General features: G+C 39.3%; 1 protein-coding gene across 3 annotated transcripts in view; it reads right to left on the reverse strand.

Moving 5' to 3' along the window:
* Positions 1–20993, reverse strand: part of LOC146718182 (protein MTSS 2-like) — a 76867-nt gene extending 55874 nt beyond the window's left edge. For 2 of the 3 annotated variants that reach the window (XM_085432477.1, XM_085432405.1), the window contains exons 1-2: positions 20480–20992; positions 527–588 (exon numbers count right to left, since the gene is read on the reverse strand). In XM_085432477.1, coding sequence (XP_085288603.1) covers positions 527–588; positions 20480–20566 — 149 coding nt within the window. In that variant the 5' untranslated portion in view covers positions 20567–20992. Of the gene's footprint in view, positions 1–526; positions 589–20479 lie in introns of all 3 variants that reach the window. The other variant, XM_085432540.1, reaches the window with a different exon arrangement.
* Between the last annotated feature and the right edge of the window lie 340 nt (positions 20994–21333).

Raw genomic sequence — 21333 nt, forward strand, 5'->3', positions numbered from 1 at the left:
TCTAAGGCCTCTCACTAATAAAAACATTTTAACAACTAAAATATCAAATAGATGAACACTTTAATTTCATTCATTGTCATTTCTGATTCATCTTTTGGATGCGACAGTGGGCATGTCTGAAAAAACAGAATGTGAATATTTTGAAGGAAACAGCGTTGCGAACAAAAGCAAGTGGAAAAGTCATGTCTGTGATGTGGGACTCATATACCTTTCCACAGTTTTTGCTAGGACTGTCCTACAAGAAATCTCAGAGTGTGTTAAAACTGTAACACCCAGTTATCCACTCCCATATTAACTGGTTTAATGCCCTATATTAGGCCCACTTTTCAGGCTACTGCATTCTCATATTTAGTCTATGCCTTTAAATGAAGTCTAAAGGCCTAAATACTGAAGGTAAAAAAAAAAATCCCAAATTCTCTCGACTTTAATCTGTCTTGTTTTGAAACTGGCATTAAATATTCTCTTAATATTTTCATAATTCAAAAGCTGTCGACTGTGCAGTGGTGTGTTGTGCAGTGGAGCATACCGGAGTTGGGAATGCAGCTTGGTGGCCTTGGCGCTGAAGTCCTCCCACACAGGATAGGAGCACTGACAACACAAAGAAAGGGATCCACATTAAAATGGAAAAATATCATTTAATGACAAAAGTTTACTGCATATATGTGTTACCAAACCAAAATACACTTGTTAAAAAGGATGCCAGAAGAAAAAAGATACATGAAGTCCCATATGGAAAAGATTTAATATAAATCTTAGTTTGTATCTGTCTTGTGTGAAACTTGTATGAAAAGCATACAAGAGTGAAAACAGATATAAGAGCCCTTGAAAAATTATATAATGAAACTTGTATGTTTTGGATACTTACTAAAACAATATATGAAAGTAATGAGAAAGTGGCCACTTTCATGAGTAATCACATATAAGTTTTTACTATTTCTTTTCCATATGGGGTGGGAAGATAATGATGTAGTAATAATATTCTAACATGAAGAGTTGCTTTTGAAGAATAAAAAAAGTTTTACTTTTGAGACTTTGCATTGCATTTTGCTTATATATGTTTCTGTGCATGCGTGTGTTTAAATTGATACCAATAATGTTCAATATGAATTAAAAATAAACAAATATTCTGATAACAGAAAAGTGTCTTTGTTGTAAATTCACTACAGACTTTTTCATTTCATATGCTTTGATGTCCTTTAGCTCTACATTTTTCAAGTTAAAACCATACAGACACACACACATACGTTTTCATATCTTAGTGAGGACATCTCATTGACATAATGCTTTCGCTGGCTGTTTACCTTAACCCTTGCCATCAAAAATGAATGCCTAATCTGAATCCTAACCCTCAGCCTAAACCTAACCATAACCTAATTGTAACCTTGATACTAAAACTGCATTTTGAGCCTGAAAAATGCCTTCAAACTCGTGCAGACGGCATTTTGTCCCCATAAGTGACTGTTAGGCCCCACGAGTATAGTAGCATGACATTTTTCTGTCCTCACAAAGATATCTAAACATGTACACACACACACACCAATTCCATTCTCTCCTCCATTGGTACTCTGCATCCCCCAATCCCTTTTTCACCCCCGCTTCACCCCGTCCTTCATCATCAACCCCCTCTCCTCCTCATGCAGCCATCTAATCCATCTTTCCAACACACAGACACACACAAATGCGCACACACACATATAGAGAAGACTTGACAGCCACTGGCATCAGGCAGCATCAAAGGGTCTGACTAGAACAGCCAAGATCGTTAACACAATTCAAAGCTGAAACGGTGTCTTAATGGATGCTACTCCCCCATCCTCCTAGCACTTCTTAAGACTCGATGATTCCTCTATCACACACCCCCAGCACATATTACATTATACTTGATCCAGGTTAACCTATAACCCTGTTAAATGCTTGCAAATTGTGCGTGCCGGTGGTTGGCGGGTGTATTTATATCAGCATGAGGTCAAAAATGTCTTTACAGGAACAGTGAAATATGAGAAATCTGCCAGTGTAAAATAGAAACTCGAGGAAATGGAGGGGATAATGAAAAAATGAAAGTGAAGGAAAGAAGGAGGAAGTGGATGTTTTTGTGTGTTTCTGGGGGGTGGGGTATCCTGTCGTGATGTCAGCCTGGCACAGACAGTAAGGCCTGTATACTCTTTGATCTGGCCTGTTTGATGTGGCTTAATTTGGTCTGAAATCACAGTACCATTTCCCCTTGGTACTGAAAGCTACTCCCTCTACCCTCTACACACACACGCACGCACGCACGCACGCACGCACGCACGCACGCACGCACACACACACACACACACACACACACACACACACACAGTAACCCTGCACCCTCCCTTTGCAGGAGCTTAAATAGTGTGGCTGGAAGATAAACCAAAGCGATGCCCTCCTCCTCGCACACACACTCATACATACACACGAGGGGAATCCTTCACTTTATTAGCATATTTGTGCAATTTCAATCCAATAAAAATTTGGTGGTAAGTTACTGTATGAAGACTGAGTAAGGATGCGTGTGATTGCTTTCAGCTTCTTAAAATGCAGGACACACACTGTATGCTGCTGTGAGGTATGAGGTATGATCAGTAGCTTCCAGATTAAATGAAGACTGTCTCTGTGGGATAGTGGCACTGAATATTCAGATGGCAGCATGGAGGCTTTGGGTTTGGTCTCGAGGCCATTCTGTGTGGCATTTACATGTTTTCAGCATTCCTGTGTTGGTTCTCTTTGGGTACTCCAGCTTCTTCCCGCAATCCAAAGACATGCATGCTGTTTTAATTGTTGATTCTAATTTTGCTATGGATTTAAGGTGCATGGAATTAAATGCTATACAAATATATGGCTAAACATGAATCGTAGTCTAAATTGCTTTTTTATACAGTGTGTGAATGTGTGTGTGAATGGGTGGATGACAGGTTGTGTAAAGCGCTTTGGGGTCCTTAGGGACTAGAAAAGCGCTATACAAATACAGGCCCTTCCATGTGAAACGTGGGGAGAGCGGGACCCAGACTTTCAGGACCGAGCCAGAAGGCATCAGTGACAAAAGATATGACATTGATTAAGTCAGACACAACAGGCTAAACAGCTAGTCTAGCTAAATAACAAATAAAAACGATTGAATTCATAGAAAGGTATCAGGTGAGCCAACAGCTAAAGTAATTTGACACTGGATTTACTGGATACTCAAAAATAGCATCAAGATTTTGCATAATAGGCATCTTTCTTGAAAAAAAGCACACAAAACCATCTATCCATTCGCTTCCGCTTATCCTTTTCAGGGTCAGCCTAACCCAGCTGTCATAGGGCGAGAGGTGGGGTACACCCTGGACAGGTCGCCAGTCTGTGGCAGGGCCAACACACAGGGACAGAAAGCCATTCACACCTAGTGGCAATTCGGATTATCCAATTAACCCACAAGCTGCATGTCTTTGGACAGCGGGAGGAATGCTGTCCAAAGACAGCCGGAGTACCCGGAGGAACCCACACAAACTCCACACAGAAAGACCCCTGATGGTGGAATTGAACTCAGGACCTTTTTGCTGTGCGGCAACAGTGCCAACCACTGTGCCACCGTGCTGCCTGCACACACACAAAACCAGTGATTACACAATTGGTACTTTTCTTTAGTTGACACTTAAAACCTATGAGGCTAAGATTTAAAATATTCTTACAAAAACAGGGTCAGTGACACATGTGTGGACTTTTGCATTTAAGGAGATTAAAATTCCCTGGGCCTGCACAGCTTCTTGCTCCCTAAATATGTCGTTGCGTGTATGTTTGTCTCAACCAGAGAGCTAAAAGACCGCGACCATAACCACTGCTCTCAGATGATTGTGGGACTTGGAACATCACTGTGGCCGAGGGGCAAATACATCAGAGTGTGGGAGACACAGACAGTGGGAGACAGTGAGTGTGCGAAAAAACTCTGGGATTGTATACTGTTACATCACCACTTCCTGTGTCACAAAAACATCAACAGGGCATGCACGATTACCTCTTGCTCACGTACACAGACACAACAGCCATCCATTTATTGTAAACATAGCACCACTAAACTTTATCCCAGCCGTCTTCCTCTCATGTTAGTCAGTTGTTTAAAAATGGGTCAAATTCTAAAGACATTGGATCGGCCATGTATCAGCTGAGCGTGTGCATAATCATGTAATTAGAATGGTTTTGTGTTCCTTTTATAGAATATCATAACAGAAATTTCAAGCTCCACTTCACCTCGACACTTTGTCTTTCTCTCTTCCTTTATAGCCTCCCTTCCTTCCTTTTTCCTTTATTGCTTCTTTTTTTGTGGATGTAGCAAAACCGAATGTGGTTAGACTGCTGAGCTGCTGCCTGGATTTCATGTTCTATCGAGAGTGGACTTGCACTCTAAGCAAATCCATTCATTATAATAGAAACCCTTTGAAAATAGCTTAGTGATAACTAACTAATCACTGTCATACAACAGTTTCTGCATCTGTCTATTTTGCTCATGAAGCTAAACAATCAGTTGTTTTTGGACTTACAGAACAGGATGATGAATGTGACCGCAAAATGTTGAAGCCAAATCACAAAAGTGTAGCTTTCTTTAAATTAATGGTGATTAACGTTCAAAGAACAACTGCATGTTTTTTTAATTGATTGGTTTTATTTTCTTTCCTTTTTCTCCATCCTTAGCAGTTTTGAATAACAAGGTTCATCTGCTTTGAGTTAATTAGTGGTGACAATTAATTAATTAGCGGTATCCCTGTTTCCATGTTATACTGATTGTCATGGAACATCTAGTAGTTATCAGAAAGCACTGTTAGTGGTGGACAGGGTAAGCAGTTGTTTTGGGTGTTTTTCCTTTGTTAAAAAAATCCTTTTTACAGTAAATGTGTGTTGCGAAAGCATATATATAAGTATCCAGTCTGAGCTTCAAAAGTGTATGTTCTTAATACAATACAAATTACAAGAAGTTGGGACACTGTGTAAAATGTAAAAACAAGTTTGCAAACCTCATAAACCAACATTTTATTCACAATAGAACACAGAAAACAAATGTTTTCAGTGTTTCCCAAAAGTGCGTACATGGCCATGTTTACCACAGCATAGCATTCTTTCTTCTTTTAACAACAGTCTGTAGAAATTTGAGTACTGAAGGGACCAGTTGCTGAAGTTTTGGGACAGGAAAGTTGTCCGGTTCTTGTCACATAAAGGGTTGTAGCTGCTCAACAGTCCAAACAAACAACAAAACTAATTTAGGATCATCTGTCAACTTAACCTGCTTAATTTGGACTGCTCAGGAAAGCCAGTGCACCTAGAAAATATCCACGCAGGCATAGGTAGAACATGAAAACACAAAAAAGAAAAGCCTTAGTGCATTGATACTATGAAGTGAAATACTTTTAATTAGCCTGTCCATGGTGAAACCCACTTTTTAACTAGAGCCTAGCCAAGCTGATAGGGCAAGATTCATGGCCGTCGATTGGATTAGTGGAGGAAAATGGATGGAGAGATAATGCCAGTTCTCCTGATCTTTGCAAGGACTCATCACTTTTTGAGTTTCTAAACACAGAGTAAATTGCTGCAATTGAAACAGTGAGTTAGAAGTCAACGTCTGGGGTCATGATCCGAATTTCCCGTCCTTACACGCAGTGCATTCCAGTTCAAATGCATTCTGGCTACTGGAAATACTCAGTTTGGCGACAGTGCTGCCTGGATAGAGCATGCGGGGAGTCAGCTACACTGCACTTACTCATAGTGAAATCACCAAGCATAAAAACTGTTTAATCTTCAATGCAATTAAAGTAGACATTTGCCTTCTTGGACATTTTAAGTTCAGGGCTGTAGAGTTTGAGCTTTATTTTTTATCATCAATCTGATGATTCCTCCATTGACTTCTTTTTCTTTGCATGCTGGAAAATCACTCAAAAAAAATCCAAGTTAAGTAGGATTTAGACCGTGGTGTCATCTACAGACAAGTTCTAAAAAATGCACGAGACTGACAAGACTTTGCATGAGTCTATACGTTAAATAACTAAAATATCAAAATGGTGAGCTGTATTTATTTAAAAAACAAACAAACAAACAGAATAATATCATCCTTGTGGACAACTGTGGGCACTACACACACATGCTACTACTTTTTATTCCACTTGGAGAATGTATATCTTCAGAGAGCCTTATGAACACTCTCTGATGACAATATTTATGTTACTTGGACTCTAGTGGACCCTTGTATGCTTGGGGATGTTGAAAGTACAACTCCTGCTGCAGAAAAAGACATTTGTGGCCAGCTACAGAAGTTCCTACAAAACAAACATATTGGTAATTCAGTATGATCAGGATACATTAAGAAGGCCATTTGGTTTGAATTTCATTAATGTGGACAAGAACAATAAGTGACATGAACCCATAGAATGATTATATGATTCTCAGGTGTACATTTGATGGATACAGTTTCCTGTTTATTTTTTTTAGCTGAATTAAAACTTACTTTTTGATAGTTGTGCAAATATCAAAAGGTAGACAAACTGTGCTTTAATCTTTCAGCAATATATATATTTCTTTTCACTCTTTTTTTTCTAGTAATCCTTCATTTAATCCAGTTCTGATTCTAGACTCTGGGGTACTATCAACAGTCCTCTGGCCTAGTTCTCATAGCACCAGTCCATCCAGTCTGCCCAGCATTCTATTGAGAGCTCCACTCCACCACTCCACTATAGTGGACGGGAAGCTTACTGTCTCCTCTCATTCTTTTGTTCCCTTTGTCTCCCCCACAGCAAGACAAAAAAACAGAGGAAATCCAGCAAGAGAGACGGAGGGAGAAAGGGAACGGGTGGAGGCAGGCAGAGAGGGATGTAAGGATTAGCATGAGTTTTTTTTTTTTTTTGGTCGTATCACTGAGCCAGTTCACACTTTAAAAGAGAAATGCAAGAATCAAACAATAGAAGCTAATTTCACAGTGCTCCATATGCATAATCATCTGCTTTCATAACGAGGATCAAACTCACTATTATCAAGGTTGGGGATGGATGTATAACCCACAGAAAGAGTGTTATATATCATATCTCTTCCAGAAAGAATGGTGATGTGTTTAGTCTCCTTTTAGTCAACAGTACCAGTGCATTAACTGGGATTTAGTTACATAGGTAAAGCTTCACGTTCCTGCTCAGTGTGGCTAGATAGAGTTTAGTGGCCAGTGAATTCAATTATGTTACATTACAGTCTTTTCCAAATTGGGCCTTTCTAATATATTAATTTTACCAGCAAATTAGACCTTGTATATTCCTGTAAAACTACAATATTTTCCTGTTTCATTATTTTAACTCACAGAGATTTGGTTTATTGTATCATCAATAAAATATCAGTCACTCTTTGAATTTGATGGTGCCTGACTTTGCTTTTTAGAATTTAAATTTTCATGTTGAGAAGATTACTCCTCTGGTTATGATGATGTCCCGCTCAGTCTAGACTGCACCTGAGTACAAAGTGGCTCAGAATTAGCTGCCAAGTCTGAAGTTTGGGAATGAAGCTGGAGAGTAACAAAAGTACTGAGACAATAGAATCAATTAAATGGTTGATCTACCGTCACCTAAGACCACGAGGTGTGGGCACTGACTAAAAAGAATAAGATACCAGACATCATGACAAAGCTTTCTCCAAACAATTGTTAGAGGAAATACTCAGTGACGAGAAGTAAGTAGACTCCAGAGTAGAGCTGCTGCTAGGGTTTTCTCAGATACCAATGAGCGCTAAAAACAATCAGATTACGTACTCATTTGCAACAGTATCAATATCCTTCAGTCAACACACAACTTCACGCCACACCACTGCAGACAGACACAACCGCTAGTTGATGTTCAAAATGCTGAACAGTCTTTATAAGGAATTTCAAGGGTTCAGTCAAGTAAAGTAAAAAGTAAAGTAAATTAATGGCTGCCTAAATGAATAAATACTTAGCGTAAATCAATGGTTGCTTTTGTGCAACCATTTTATTATTTTATTTTTTTATTTTTATTTAAATGTTGCGTTAAATTACTGGTTAGTTTGTATGGGACATAACAAAGTTAGCTTGTTGTGAATTGAATGTGAATTTATTTTATTTTTATTCGTGCACAGTGGCTGCGGTTCCTTATGACCAGTCTGGGTTTACATCAGTGAAGTAAACTCATTTAGATTTAAGATGATGATGCTTAGATTAATTCACTCAACGTATCAACAGTACTGTCTAGTATAAAGACCTCATACTGTTAGTGTATGAAATGGAAATCAGCCATGATGGCTCGTGAAACTGTTGACATCTTGTTGAATTCACTAGACTGCAGTCTTGGGGTTCTTCCACATGCCAGATTCCACTTTAACCCCTGACTGTACTCATTTTACTGTTCATGTGTGGAGGCCTTCACAGCTGCACATCCATTAGAATTAGAATTAAGATTGGAATCATATTTTTATTCTCGTGTACTAATATTATTTTATTAATATAGTAATATAGTACAAGGTTCAGTTACCTTTGCATGGTGGAATGGTGGAATTTTCCTTCAACAAGCTACTTTCTTACTCTTTCTTACTTTCTTACTCGACTGAAAAAAACATACTTACTACTTAGTACTTAAAGTATTTTTTAACACAAGTATCTGTACTTCTATTTAAGTACAGAATGTCTGTACTTTTTCCACCTCTGCCTATGAAGTGCATTTGCACTGGACATATGCATTTTGTGGTTTCAGTTAGAGAAGCTAGTAGTTGAACTAAAAATCGATAAACTAAACAGGGGAAAATGTCACGTATGTAATATCAGTTTTAAACATTCTGAATAAACCGGTACTACGCACATCCTCCACCACATCACCTGGCAGTTGGTTTTGGAGAAAAAAGAATCAGCGCAGCAATGATGAAGCTGCCTCACTGCATAATTGATGAAGTGCAGCAGCTAATTCCAATCTAAACACAGTGATGAAGGAAAGAGGAAACCATCTGTGTGTTGTTGTGTCACTCTGCTGTTAGGCCAGAGATCACAGACTCCCTACGAGTGAAACATCTGGGATGTCTGCATCATACACTGCACTGATGAATGTCATGTAATATGCCAAACAGGGGTAGATATGAACATACACACATAATCAATCAAGTGTATCATAATAGGAATGAAAGCCGAGAATCAAAGAATATTAGCATTATTACAATAGGATACAGCTAAAAATATTTAACCGGTGCTTTAGCAGGATCATGACATTACACTATTTCAGGACCGTTACATGGTATTATTTGTGACTACAGATAAATCTTTTTCCTTTAACTGACTAACATCCACCAAATCACTAGAAAGCCATCGCTGGTTCAGCATTGAGTGTCAGTTTAGCAATGTCCAACCCTCAGTACAGAATTTCCACCTACATGAAGCAACCCAACAGGAAACACAAAAAAATTAATTTCAAATTTAAGATATTATGCTAAATTTCTACACACGTGTCTCTTTATTATGGGACTGAGTAACATTGATATCATCATAATAAGTTGAGCAAGAGGTTTCCGTTTGGACGTCCAAATACCTGCCAGTGTTTTATGACCATACAGACACTTCCCTGGGGAATTTACATTAAAATGCATCAACTGTGCATTCGAAGAAGTATCACATCAATGACTGTTTTCAGTTGTGAGTGTCAAGTAATCAAGGTTTAGCCCTAGACAGCAGAGATGCTGCACTACACAAAAATACCACTATAGAAAACACTCAACTGACCTCATTTAGTAGTAAATCATTGTAACTCTGAGAAGTAAGAAAAGTTTAGCTGGTAAGATGCTGAAACCCAAAGTTTAGATTTACTAGTTGAGATTGTTGAGACTTGCCAATGTGCCCTTATCTGTGTTCAGTCTGTGTCAGTATCTATTGAAGTGTCATCAAGTGCTCTAACAATAATCTACAGAAGAAGATAGGGTTCAGTTCAGTTCAATTCCATTTATTTATATAGCCCAATATCACAACGAGAGCTTGCTTGAGGTGCTTTATATTGTAAGCTAGACGTTACAATAATATAGAGAAACACCGACAAATAGATGAGAGCCTATGAGCAAGGATTCTGGCAAACGTGGGAAGGAAAAACTCCCCTTTAACAGGAAGAAATCTCCAGCGGAACCAGGCTCAGTTGTGACCGGTTAGGGTGGGGATTGGAAATTTAGATTTGCACTAATTAACAAGTATAATAGCAAAAACTACTCCGAGCGTAGCAGCAATTGCACCAGCACCTATATGCTATATGCAAACATATACTTCAGATCATGATGTTGTCTGACTGCATTTATTTGATGTGTCACCTGTCCTATTTTCCATCTTGCTTGTTCAGAACATCTGCTGTTGGCACTTGTCAAGGACAGCAGCTCCATATTTTGAAAGGTGGTAATCTAAAAGTGAAGTGACGTTTTACATTGATGACACTGATTAATATATATTTCTGCTGCTAGTTATGGTAGCAACACTATAATGACTTAAAATGACAAAATCAGTTTTTTAAAAATAAAAATAACAGTATATACTAATCTATATGACATACAAAGTGGAGCTGGGGTGGTTGATGCAGTTAAGCAGAGGAGGTTATGGGAAAGAGTCCAGCAAGTCAGAACCACACGTCCATTAATTTGGGAAAAAGTCCAATCAAAGAAAGAGAAAATCATCAGCTAGCCAGTAAACAAGAAAACTGACTTATGATGTGGATTTCAGCCTTAATTTCCAGGCCAAGTAATGATTCACACACACTTTAAGCATAAATATTCAGTCCTGAATCATAAAAGGCACACAGAGATGCACACATTTTACACCCTGCACAGTGATAAAAGATGAGACTGAGGTGCATTATCATTCACTGGATGGCATGTTCACAAGGAGCCATCAATCATCCAAACTCGTGGCTTTTTTTCCCTTTCACTTTACTGGGCTGAAGGTTATTATTTTCTGCACTGCTCCGCTCTTGTCAAAGGGTTGTCACTGGATGCTGAAGGTGTGCCCATCAGGCTTCTAAGACTAAGTGCAGCTGTTATCGTCACTCCCCTCATGTACAGAGATGAGAGGTGGAACTTGATTGTAATGCCTCATAATATTATGTATTACCACTGTATCACATGGCAGTATCAATGGTTAATTATATTAGTGGGCCATATTGCCACTGTGTGGAGATCAAAATAGAGCAAAATACAAAACTGCACTTAAACGTTCTTAAAAGTTAAGGACTGGCTGACCTTCACATATTAAAGAAATTATGACTTCAGTTTCCTTTTACTTAGTTGAGCTATTCTTGTTTTAATGCATTACTGTAATACTATTGCAGTTCAATATTGCTAATGCTATATATCAGCTGATGATACGAAACACAATAGATTCTACCAATTAACTGTTTTCAAGAAATACCACATATGTCTTGTTGTGAAAGGACCCTGAATTTAATAGTGGAGGAAGATGGATGGATGGATGGATGGGTGGATGGAAAACCTACCTTGGAATATTATCCCAAGTGACAACCTCAGGCTAGCTAAGATGTGAATAGAGTGAAGCTGTGCAAAGCCAACCCCTTTTCATCCTACGGCATAGATAGCAGGGATGTCACCGGGACACACAGTTATGGTACCATTCGATAGCTGCCACACCTGCTAACATTAAATGCTTATGCTAAAGTCTTGGCACTGTATCAGCAGTAGCCTTGAAAAATATGATTTAACATTTTGATCTTCCACTATATCAATGTTTTAAAATGTATTTTCAATATAGGAGTTTATTTTTGTTTTGATGATCATTTTGTTTAGCTGTTGAGCTGGGTAATGAGCATCGTGTAATTCTTCAGGTATTTAGAGCCTTCGACCAGATTTCTGGTGTTGTGACATCCCACATACAAAGTCTGCATAAAGAGGTTTCAGATAGTGGCACGTGCTTGCAGGTTTGTCAGCAGGAGTTCCTGACTGATGTCCCTGATTCGTTTCTATCTTCCACTTGCTGGTTAAGTTTAGGCACTAAAAATGTTCAGGTTTAGAAAAAGATTGCAGTTGCCGTTAAAATCTATCCGTTCATAACAGTAACCCTTCATATTAAAAAATGATGAGAGCAACTGTGAGTGTGAAAGCCCCTGCTCACTAATGCCCTTCACACTAATGCCGGTATAAATCAAATGCTTGTCAAATACATGTGATTATGAAATGAAATGATGACATATAGAGCATGAAGAAAACTTTCTTTTTGAAATGAACAGGAGAATATTGATTTGCCATGTTCATTGTTATTCTCTGTGTCAGCCTCTGGCCTGTTCATAATGATCAGCGTGTTTTACAGTAAACAGCTGAGTTGTGATGAAAAGGTTTTGACAGGCCTGACAAAGGGTTCACTGAGTGAAGCTGTCTTGGCGGGCTCCCAAGTAGCCTCCACGCCTCCCAAGACCAGTCCTCCCCATTCATCTCTACCGACTCTAATGAGCCTCGGGGCCCTAACGACCTCTGAGATTTTAACAAGCTCTAACGAGGGAGATGCTCCTTTGCGTGTCCTATTGGAATATTGGCATCTTATACATAAGTATATGATGGACTGTAAGTTTTTTTTTCTTGTTTTCATTCTTTGTTATTTTTAATGAAAGAAACACAAAGCCTCGCTCTCAACTTTTGCTTCTTCTTGCGACTTTAAAAATCTGATTCTCTCTAAAGTACATATTTTAGGAATATCAAAGTCAATACATTCTAAAACTGCAGCATTAGTAAGAGTACAGTCATTTCATTTTATTGGATATAGCAAAAAGTATATAGTAAATTCCTAGCCAACTCTTAAAAATTTAATAGATGCCCCTGAAAAGTTACTACAACTGATATTGCTGGTGCCTCTCAGCTTCAGTGTTGATGGAATTTGACAAATTCAAAGCAGTTGCTCTGAACACCATTAAGATTCAGTATTAAAGTCCAAAGTTATTAACTTTAGATGCAATTAGGATTGGAATTATGCTCTCTGTTTTTAAACAGTGCTCTTACTATTACTGTTATTAGCAGAAACCTGAACTGTGTCAGTTAGCAATAATAACCAATCTCAACTGCCAGATGAGGACAATGAAAGAAAAAAAAAAATCAAAATTTCCATTAATCAACCAAGTTTGTCATAAACTCTTCAAGTGAGGCATAATATTTCATCAAAAAGCAAGACTTACAGCCAAAAAGGTTCAGTGTAAACAAAGTTCCAACTGAAAACAGAAATCCAAAAACACAAGGAACAAACAGGAATCAATAAAGATAAACAGAGGGAGCCAGGGAATGAAAAGATGAAAAGAACAACATATAGCAGTAAAAAAGCAAACATGAACCTTGAAAAAAGGCAACATTACATGTACACAGAGGGCAGAAGGCAACCATGCAGGTGGTGGGGCAAACTAAGGTGTGGCAAACAACAGAAACAGTACCCAGGGAAAAGAGAAAATACTAAAGAGAGAGAGAAGAAAACATACTACTAATAATAACAATAATAATAATAATAATAATAATAATGATATTTTATTTGTATAGAACTTTTCAAAACCATTGTTATAAAATCATTCCAGAGGAAAAAAGAAAAGAAAATTTTAAATCAATGTGAAAATGTGAATAAGATACAATGTGATTTACATTTTTGTGAATAACTTAAATTGAACATAAAACTCATAAACACTGAGGGAAGTAAAACTATTATAAAAATAAAAATAAACACATGAACCATAACCAGAATTGCCAAACTGAAACTCAGCATAAGAATGTTAACATAATGAAAACAGGAATTAAACACTCAATATCACAGCAAAGTGAAGAACAGGAAGAACAGAAAAACTAGTATCACGACAAAGTATCTATTTGTATCTATTTGCCTTAATTCTGCTAAACTTACTCAGCTTGGATAGATTACAGAAATACAGCAATCCTTCTAATAAATCATTCGATTTGCATTTCATGTATTTCCATAAAGAAAGTAGATTTGCAAGTTATGTGAATTCACTTCTGGAGTATCCAGCAGTATCCCTCCAGAACTGACAACAAAAAAAAGGTTTAGCCTGTTTGTTCCAGGACAGAACTGCTAATTGTGCAAGTTAACAGACTTATTAGTGTTGCAGGTCTGTCATTAAGACATGGGATAACCCATATGTCATACTGATGCCCATTGTCAAAAGATCTGTGAGAAATTCACTGAAAGGCAATACAATCAAACATAACATCAAACATCTGCAGCATGAGCTAACATGCTGGTGCTGATGTCTGTGCTGCAAAAAGCTCATTGGTGTGAGTAGCAGAGGCTGCATGGACATACACGAGCTACGTGGAGAAATCTGCCTGTCGATTTTCCTCCATCTTTGGGTTGAACCCGGGCCTCTGTTCTAAACAACAGGCCTTGCATTCGGAAGTGTCCTGGACCACATGGACACAAGCGCACCACAGACTGGACTAATGATTTGCTTCCACAGAGCATCTTCAGTTCTGTGGCATGGCCAAGGGTCATGGGGCATAATTGTCACCAGCTTTTAAAGGGATGGACAACAATGAACTGTCTCTGTGAGGCTACTGACCAGTTTACTTCCACTTCTGCTGGTTTGGTGGGGTTGTTGTTTTTCCTGCTCAACACGTTAATGAGGACTCAGGCAAGCACTATGTCCATTTAACACTCTCAATTCATCTGGTATTTTTAGGATTCTCTTTAAACAGAAAAAAACAGGACATAAACACTGATTGAGGCAGACTGTGACATACAACAAAGGTCCCCTGTTTGAATCAAACGAGGGTCTTTGTAGGCATATGGTGTCTTAACCACTTATCTGATACAACCCAGCAGCAACATTTTAATGGCAGTAATAGCTCTTTCTCCTTTTTCAATTCCTTTGTGGAATTTAACTTGCCGTTCAGAGTCACTGTAAAGCCAGCATTTAGGATAAGTGAAGCTATAGGGCAGTCATTTACATGAAAGCACTGCTGCCACACATGCAAGTGGATCATAAATGACTTGCATCATAACTTTGTATTTTTGATGTGCATCCCATAATGCCAACAACGTCGTCGCAGGCAATACATGAAGACTCAACTGCATTTTTGCATTTGCAAATATTCAGTGTGCTATGCTTGCTAAGATTATTAGAACATTATTATTAGCTGAAGAAACACTTGTTTGAAACATCACATAAATGTGTTACATAGATGACTCTTGGAATAAATGCCCGGATTGCCAGCAAGGTCTTTCCAGCAGTGGGGGAAAGGGAAAAAAAAACTATTTAATGAAACCAATTTTAACTGGGGAAAAAAAATCACAAAAGCACAACACAGGATTTTTAAAGTCTGATAAAAAGGAGAAAAAATGTTAAGAACTGAACATGCACGACACAGCGCAGTATCCAGATACCAGAAATACAGCAAGTTTGACAATAAAATTATATTCTCCTTTACTCTATCCTCCCGCCACTGTCAAGAAAACATTATCCACTGGCTGATTTAATCAGATGACCATGAACATGACGTCTTCATCTCATCAGATTGACCCTCTGTAACCTGTGTGAACAATTCACTTGAAAATGGCGAGACATGGCCCTCAAGGGATATACATTTGCTGACAACTACACAATGCCCTTAAACACACACACACACACACACACACACACACACACACACACACACACACACACACACACACACACACACAGAGAGAGAGATATGCACAGAATTAGCTGTATGAGTATATGGGAACGTTTCCCATGTATATTTTTTGTACACAGTAATAAGAACATTATTACTTTGTGGCTGTTTTATTATTATGAGCTACTTTGCAACTCCCACTGTGCACCATTATTAATTTACAGTTATCCTCAATAATTCTACATCAGATCAAAGGCAGCTTACATATACGATGCACATACAGATTGCACATGTGCACATGCATGAGGGGTGACTGACTGCCTCGGGTGGAGAACCTGCTGAGTACTGGAAGAGGAAGGGCGAAGCAAGAGGAGAAAGAGGAAGATGATGGAAATGAGGAAGAAAAAGTGCTTTCTAAACTGCGTGAATCCACTCTGCTGACGCTGGCAAACAGTGAACGCTGGGGTTGAATCTTGCAAACCGAAAACCATCAATGACACCTAAGGGCACTGGCTTATAGATCCACTTGCAGAAAACAAAATTATACAAAAAACGTGAACTGGCAGGACACAGCATCTTGAGAGAGTGCACAAACTTTGGGGAGAAGCCCTGACCAAACATTCTCTCATCTGATGTACTAACCTTGAAACCTTGTGAGGCAGTATAGTATACTGATCAACCCTGATATCACACGTAAATCCAGATGTCCAAGTGTTTTAGATTTGTAGATATAAATAAGTTATCAACTCATTTTTTATCAACTCAACAGAAATCTCAATAGCTAAATATCCCATAAATACATAAAAATATATCTAGGAGCTTGACATTTACCACCTCAGTGTTTCTTAAACATAAGCACTAACTTTTGTTTCAGTTTTTATTTTTCATTCATGCAAAACAACAATGACACTTGTAGTTGATATACTGATGCACAAACTCCTAATTCACATTTTGAGGTTTCAGTCTCTGTTCACAGCTACCCGTGGTCCATTCCTGAGCCTGTTGTTTTTCTACCAGCTGGCTTACTGGCAAGGTCGCTGTCATAACATTCAGCCTCAGATTCCCTTGTCTGTCTTGGACTGTAGCTGGCAGTGATAATCCTTGTTCTGCTCAGGAGATTTGCTGAGAGCCACTCAGAAATCCTCTACCTGCTCTAGGTTGCTCCAAGCTCACTGAGCCCAAAGAGCAGAGCAAGGACTACCATGTGTCATGTGCAGTTGGAATCCATTAGTGGGATAATATATATAAGGTGTTTCAGATCAATTTAAAGCCAACAAGGAAACCAATAAAAAAGAATAACCAATAAAATAGAATGAAATGTTACCCTAATACCAGTTTAAAAAGATGAGTCTTAAGCTGCTTTTTGAATGAGTCCATTGAGATCACAGATCATAGACGGGAGAGAAGTGAATTCTAGAGTGATTGCAAATGTCACCTTCAGTTTTTTGTCTAAATTTGGGGATGGATAACGATCCCTGATCAGAAGACCTGAAAGGCCTGCTGGTGACATATGGCTGCAAATGTTTGTTAATATAATGCTTAACTGTGCAGAGACCTAATGTGAACATTGGAAGTCTGATAGGGAGCCAGTGCAGTAAAATCAGCCAACCCAGTATCACAGCAAAAGACCTGCTGTTCCATTGTGTAGTTGCCATGGTTTGCCTCTTCTAGGCATGAAATGCATTGATCAGCAAGCGTGTGACATGACCATTTTTGGACGATCTGGTGCAGACCATTACCTGTAGCTGTAGGCGATCCATGGAGCACAGTGTCAGGTTTAAACCACCACGACACCAACAGTAAAAACACTGACCTCGCTGGGAGTTTCTAAACAATGAGTGACATCAGGGTGGGTGTGCACATCGTTCATATACAGTTTATGTATGCAATTTACAGTTACTTTCACTTCATCTTCTAATTGTTTTCATAATTCATGAGTAGTTGTGAGAATACTTGAATGATGAATTTAGTCTTAGTCTTCTTCTAAATTAAAAGATAAGGATCTAAAAATCAAACAGACTGCTATGTCAGTATGGCTTCTAATTTGCACTACATTTGCATTTTAATTAACACCATTTATAGAAGCCTGGAGTTGTACAGCTTTGTAACATTTTAGAATACTATGGATGAAAGGGTAGACTACATCGAATTTATACAAATCCTTTGGATCAAAGTGCACATGTTCATGGATGCAGATGGGATGGTGAATATTCTTAAATATTTGACAGTGTGTGTACAGGAATCAGCACATTTTTCTTTTAAATGTGCTGTATTTCATTTTAAAGAATATGATGTCTAAAACATAACGATCAGTTTTATTGTAGCTCACAAATGACTGTACATTATTATATAATTATGTATCCAAGTCTTTTACTAATTCAAATCTAATCTAAATATGAATCGTGGATGTTTGTGGTACTATGCACAAATCATGTACTGGCATTTTAAAAATGCTTCCTCAGAAGTGTGTATTTTGTCGCACAAGTCATGCATCAATTTAATCACCAAAGCTGTCAAAACCAGCTTGTTTCCAAGAAAAACTGTTAATTTGTTACATTTGACAAACGGCTTCTTTCTTGGTGAGCTATGAACACTGATTAAAGACAGAGTTTCCTGTAGAATCAAAAAGAGTTTGAGGGCTGATAACTCAATGATTCTTATCCCTTCACTAATGTTCATTCAATGCCTGGTTGAGGAATTCATACAAACTATATCAGGTCAGGAGTGCTTTAGCCCAATTTCTAGTGACCCACATTTTTCTGAGTTAGGCGGTTAACATCCACGGGAGATGCATTAGAAAATAAATGAATAATAAATGAAACACTGATGCACTGAGAAGCCTATTCTTTGAGCAATGATTAACCCATCTCAATGTGTACTGTACACATATGTTTGAGCATGAGCTCTTAAGAGAAAAAAATGACAAATCCTTGGTAAAGACACATGAAAATACTGATTTATGATCACCACTGAATATGTATCCAATTACAACACTCTAAGTAGACATTCCTCAACCATTACCAACGTATAAATACATACTGTTGCTACTGCTAACTTCTAATCATACGTCACACAAAGCTAAATATTTTCATTACTGCCATGTGTAAATTTCAGTCACTGGATCTACAATCACTGTAAACAGATCTCTGCACATGCTTATTGCTGAGTGTAAATACGAGACATGATTTATGGTGGTACTCTCGCTGTAGTCTGCTCTTAGTCTGAGTCATATTGACCAGTCTCCATGTTAAAAGCAAAATAAAAAAAGAGGATTGCATTTGCTGCAAGTGCAACTGCAATATGAATTTCACTTTTAAAAAGTGATATCTAGGTATTCTAGTCCCTTCTCAATCTTCTTGGCATCAATCACTTTTAGATGTGCACACTACAAACAGAAAATTCTACTCTTTCTGCTGCTTTATCATTAAACACTATTAATAGTAAATCACAGGAATGCTCCTTTTTTATTGTCCATAATGTTCTAGTCACTATTGACTGGATTTTGCCAGTCATGTCATTTCTCCATGCACCTGTATTATTTGAATTACATTAAATAGAACTGATCCATTGGAAGTACTCTCTGATCGTGGGTTGATATTGATATCCGGGATCATATCCCCTTCTGTCACTTCGACATGTCTCACCCACAACAGAAAGTCAATAATTTATGCTTACAACACAATGAATGTGCTGCATTGGCTGTGACCTCTAGCATGTGAAGCCATACAGATAGCAATGAAATGTGCAACAGAAAAACCTTTACGTATTTTACATTCACGCATGTAAACTGGTTTTTAGTGGAACATACAGAGAAGGGTGCGTGTCATTAGGTGACAGGCAGACAGAAAAGCATGCAGAGCTGCATGGGCGTCTGACAAGCAGGCATACACCCGAGACTGCATCTCCAACCATTTCATCCAAAGCATCTTACAGCAGCACCGGTGCACATTCAGCTTGGGTGGGTACCGAACCACTCCACGGTTGCTGCAGAATCACTGACTGACAGGCAGGCCGCGGTATGGGCAGACAGACACGCGGACAGAGGGGGTAGGTATCTGCGCGGCTTCTCGTGCTTTTGTGTTTTCTCGCTGGATCAGCCTGACAGAAAATCAATGACGCTGCACTCTCACGGAGACGCAGAGTAACCAGAAAAGCAAGGACGACGGAGGCTTAACATGCAACAGTCGAGCGCGCACCTATTCTTACACAGTCACTGCAGGTCTTAGGTTGAGGAGAGCCTGGTGAAGATTCAGGCGTGTGCATGTGAGGGAATGTGTCAGTCACGACAGGGGTACACATCTGATTATATTTGCCAATTATACATGCCACTCCACGGAGCCGTTGAGATGAATGGAGTCCCAGGCTAATATGGGCACTTCCACAGGGCTTTGATATAAGACCCAGCTGGTCTTCACATTTAGCACAAATTGATTGCAAAATTATCCATATGCATAAACCTGATCAGACTGAGAGAAAACAGCGGTGATCGTGCCTGGTTGTTGTGGTTGGACTGAGATTTGAGGATTGCATTAAAAAAAATAAAATAAATGAAAATAAAATAAAAGAATGGATTGACGTTTGCATGCGCAGCCAATATTCCGGGCGTGAGGAAGGCGGTGGGGGTCGGATCGCACCAATAACCCACCGGGCCGCCGCATCACTGTCAGTAAAAGGCTGCCATCATCCATTCATTCACCTCATTGTTAAATAGAAGACAAATCAGCATTAGCTTTCAAGGAGAGGCGTGTGTTCAGGTATTTTAACCGTGTAGCCCATCTGAGAGCACCAGCTGGGAATAGGCTGCAGGACACCGCTATTTTCAGAGAGGGAGCACATGTGTTTAACCGTGGCAACAAATTCTTATAAATAAACTTTCATTTACCTTCATGTCGTTGACAATCGCCTGGAACAGACCACCGAGGGCCCCGCATTCCTTCTCCACCGTCTCCATGTTTGCCAAATCCACCATTCGCCGGAATTTTTAGAAGCGCGCACCAATTGCGCGCTACCAACACCCAGCAGGGAAAAATATACAAAAAAATTATTTCCACAAAATCACGACCGGTCTCTGAAAACCGGGAGACCGACAATAACGGGAGGGATGCAGGAAGAACGGGAGGAGGAGGAGGGGTGGGAAAAAAAGAACGATGCCGAAACAAACGGCTTCGTTGCGGTCTCTTCCAGGAGAAGGTAAGATTGGGTTTGAGAGAGGAAAGACACACAATCTCTCTCTCTCTCTCTCTCTCTCTCTCTCTTGCGCTCTCTCACTCCCTCCCACTCAGGCGGTGAGATGGTACCGGGGCGACCACGCTCATCTTGGCGCAGCCAGCGCAACGCGGGGACGCATGTGAACGCAGCGGAGAAGCACAGGGATGTGGTGTGTCAGAGCCTGTGTCTGTGCGTTCGTGCATGCATGTGCTCGTAGGTAAAATAACGACAGGCTGTGATTGGTGCACAGGCGGTGGGCTCAGCGGTGCAGGGAGAGCAGCCAGTAATACGATCCGTGCAAGCGAGTCACAAAAAGGGGAGGCTGGACAATCCTGGACGGTGTGTCACATGGCCGCACGCAGGCACATATACATGCATGTAGACACACACACACACACACTACAGCATGGGGCTTACTGTCAGATAGAGTTAGATACTAGCAGAGTGTGTGTATGTGTGTAGGAATGCGTACTGACCACCTGATTTATGTTTAAACCACTAACCATTCAGTGACATGTATGAGTGGTT

This window comes from Copadichromis virginalis, linkage group LG1 (assembly GCF_057382275.1).
Source record: "Copadichromis virginalis isolate Kocher_CV1m ecotype Utaka linkage group LG1, C_Virginalis_male_GT1.1, whole genome shotgun sequence".
Lineage (NCBI taxonomy): Eukaryota > Metazoa > Chordata > Actinopteri > Cichliformes > Cichlidae > Copadichromis > Copadichromis virginalis.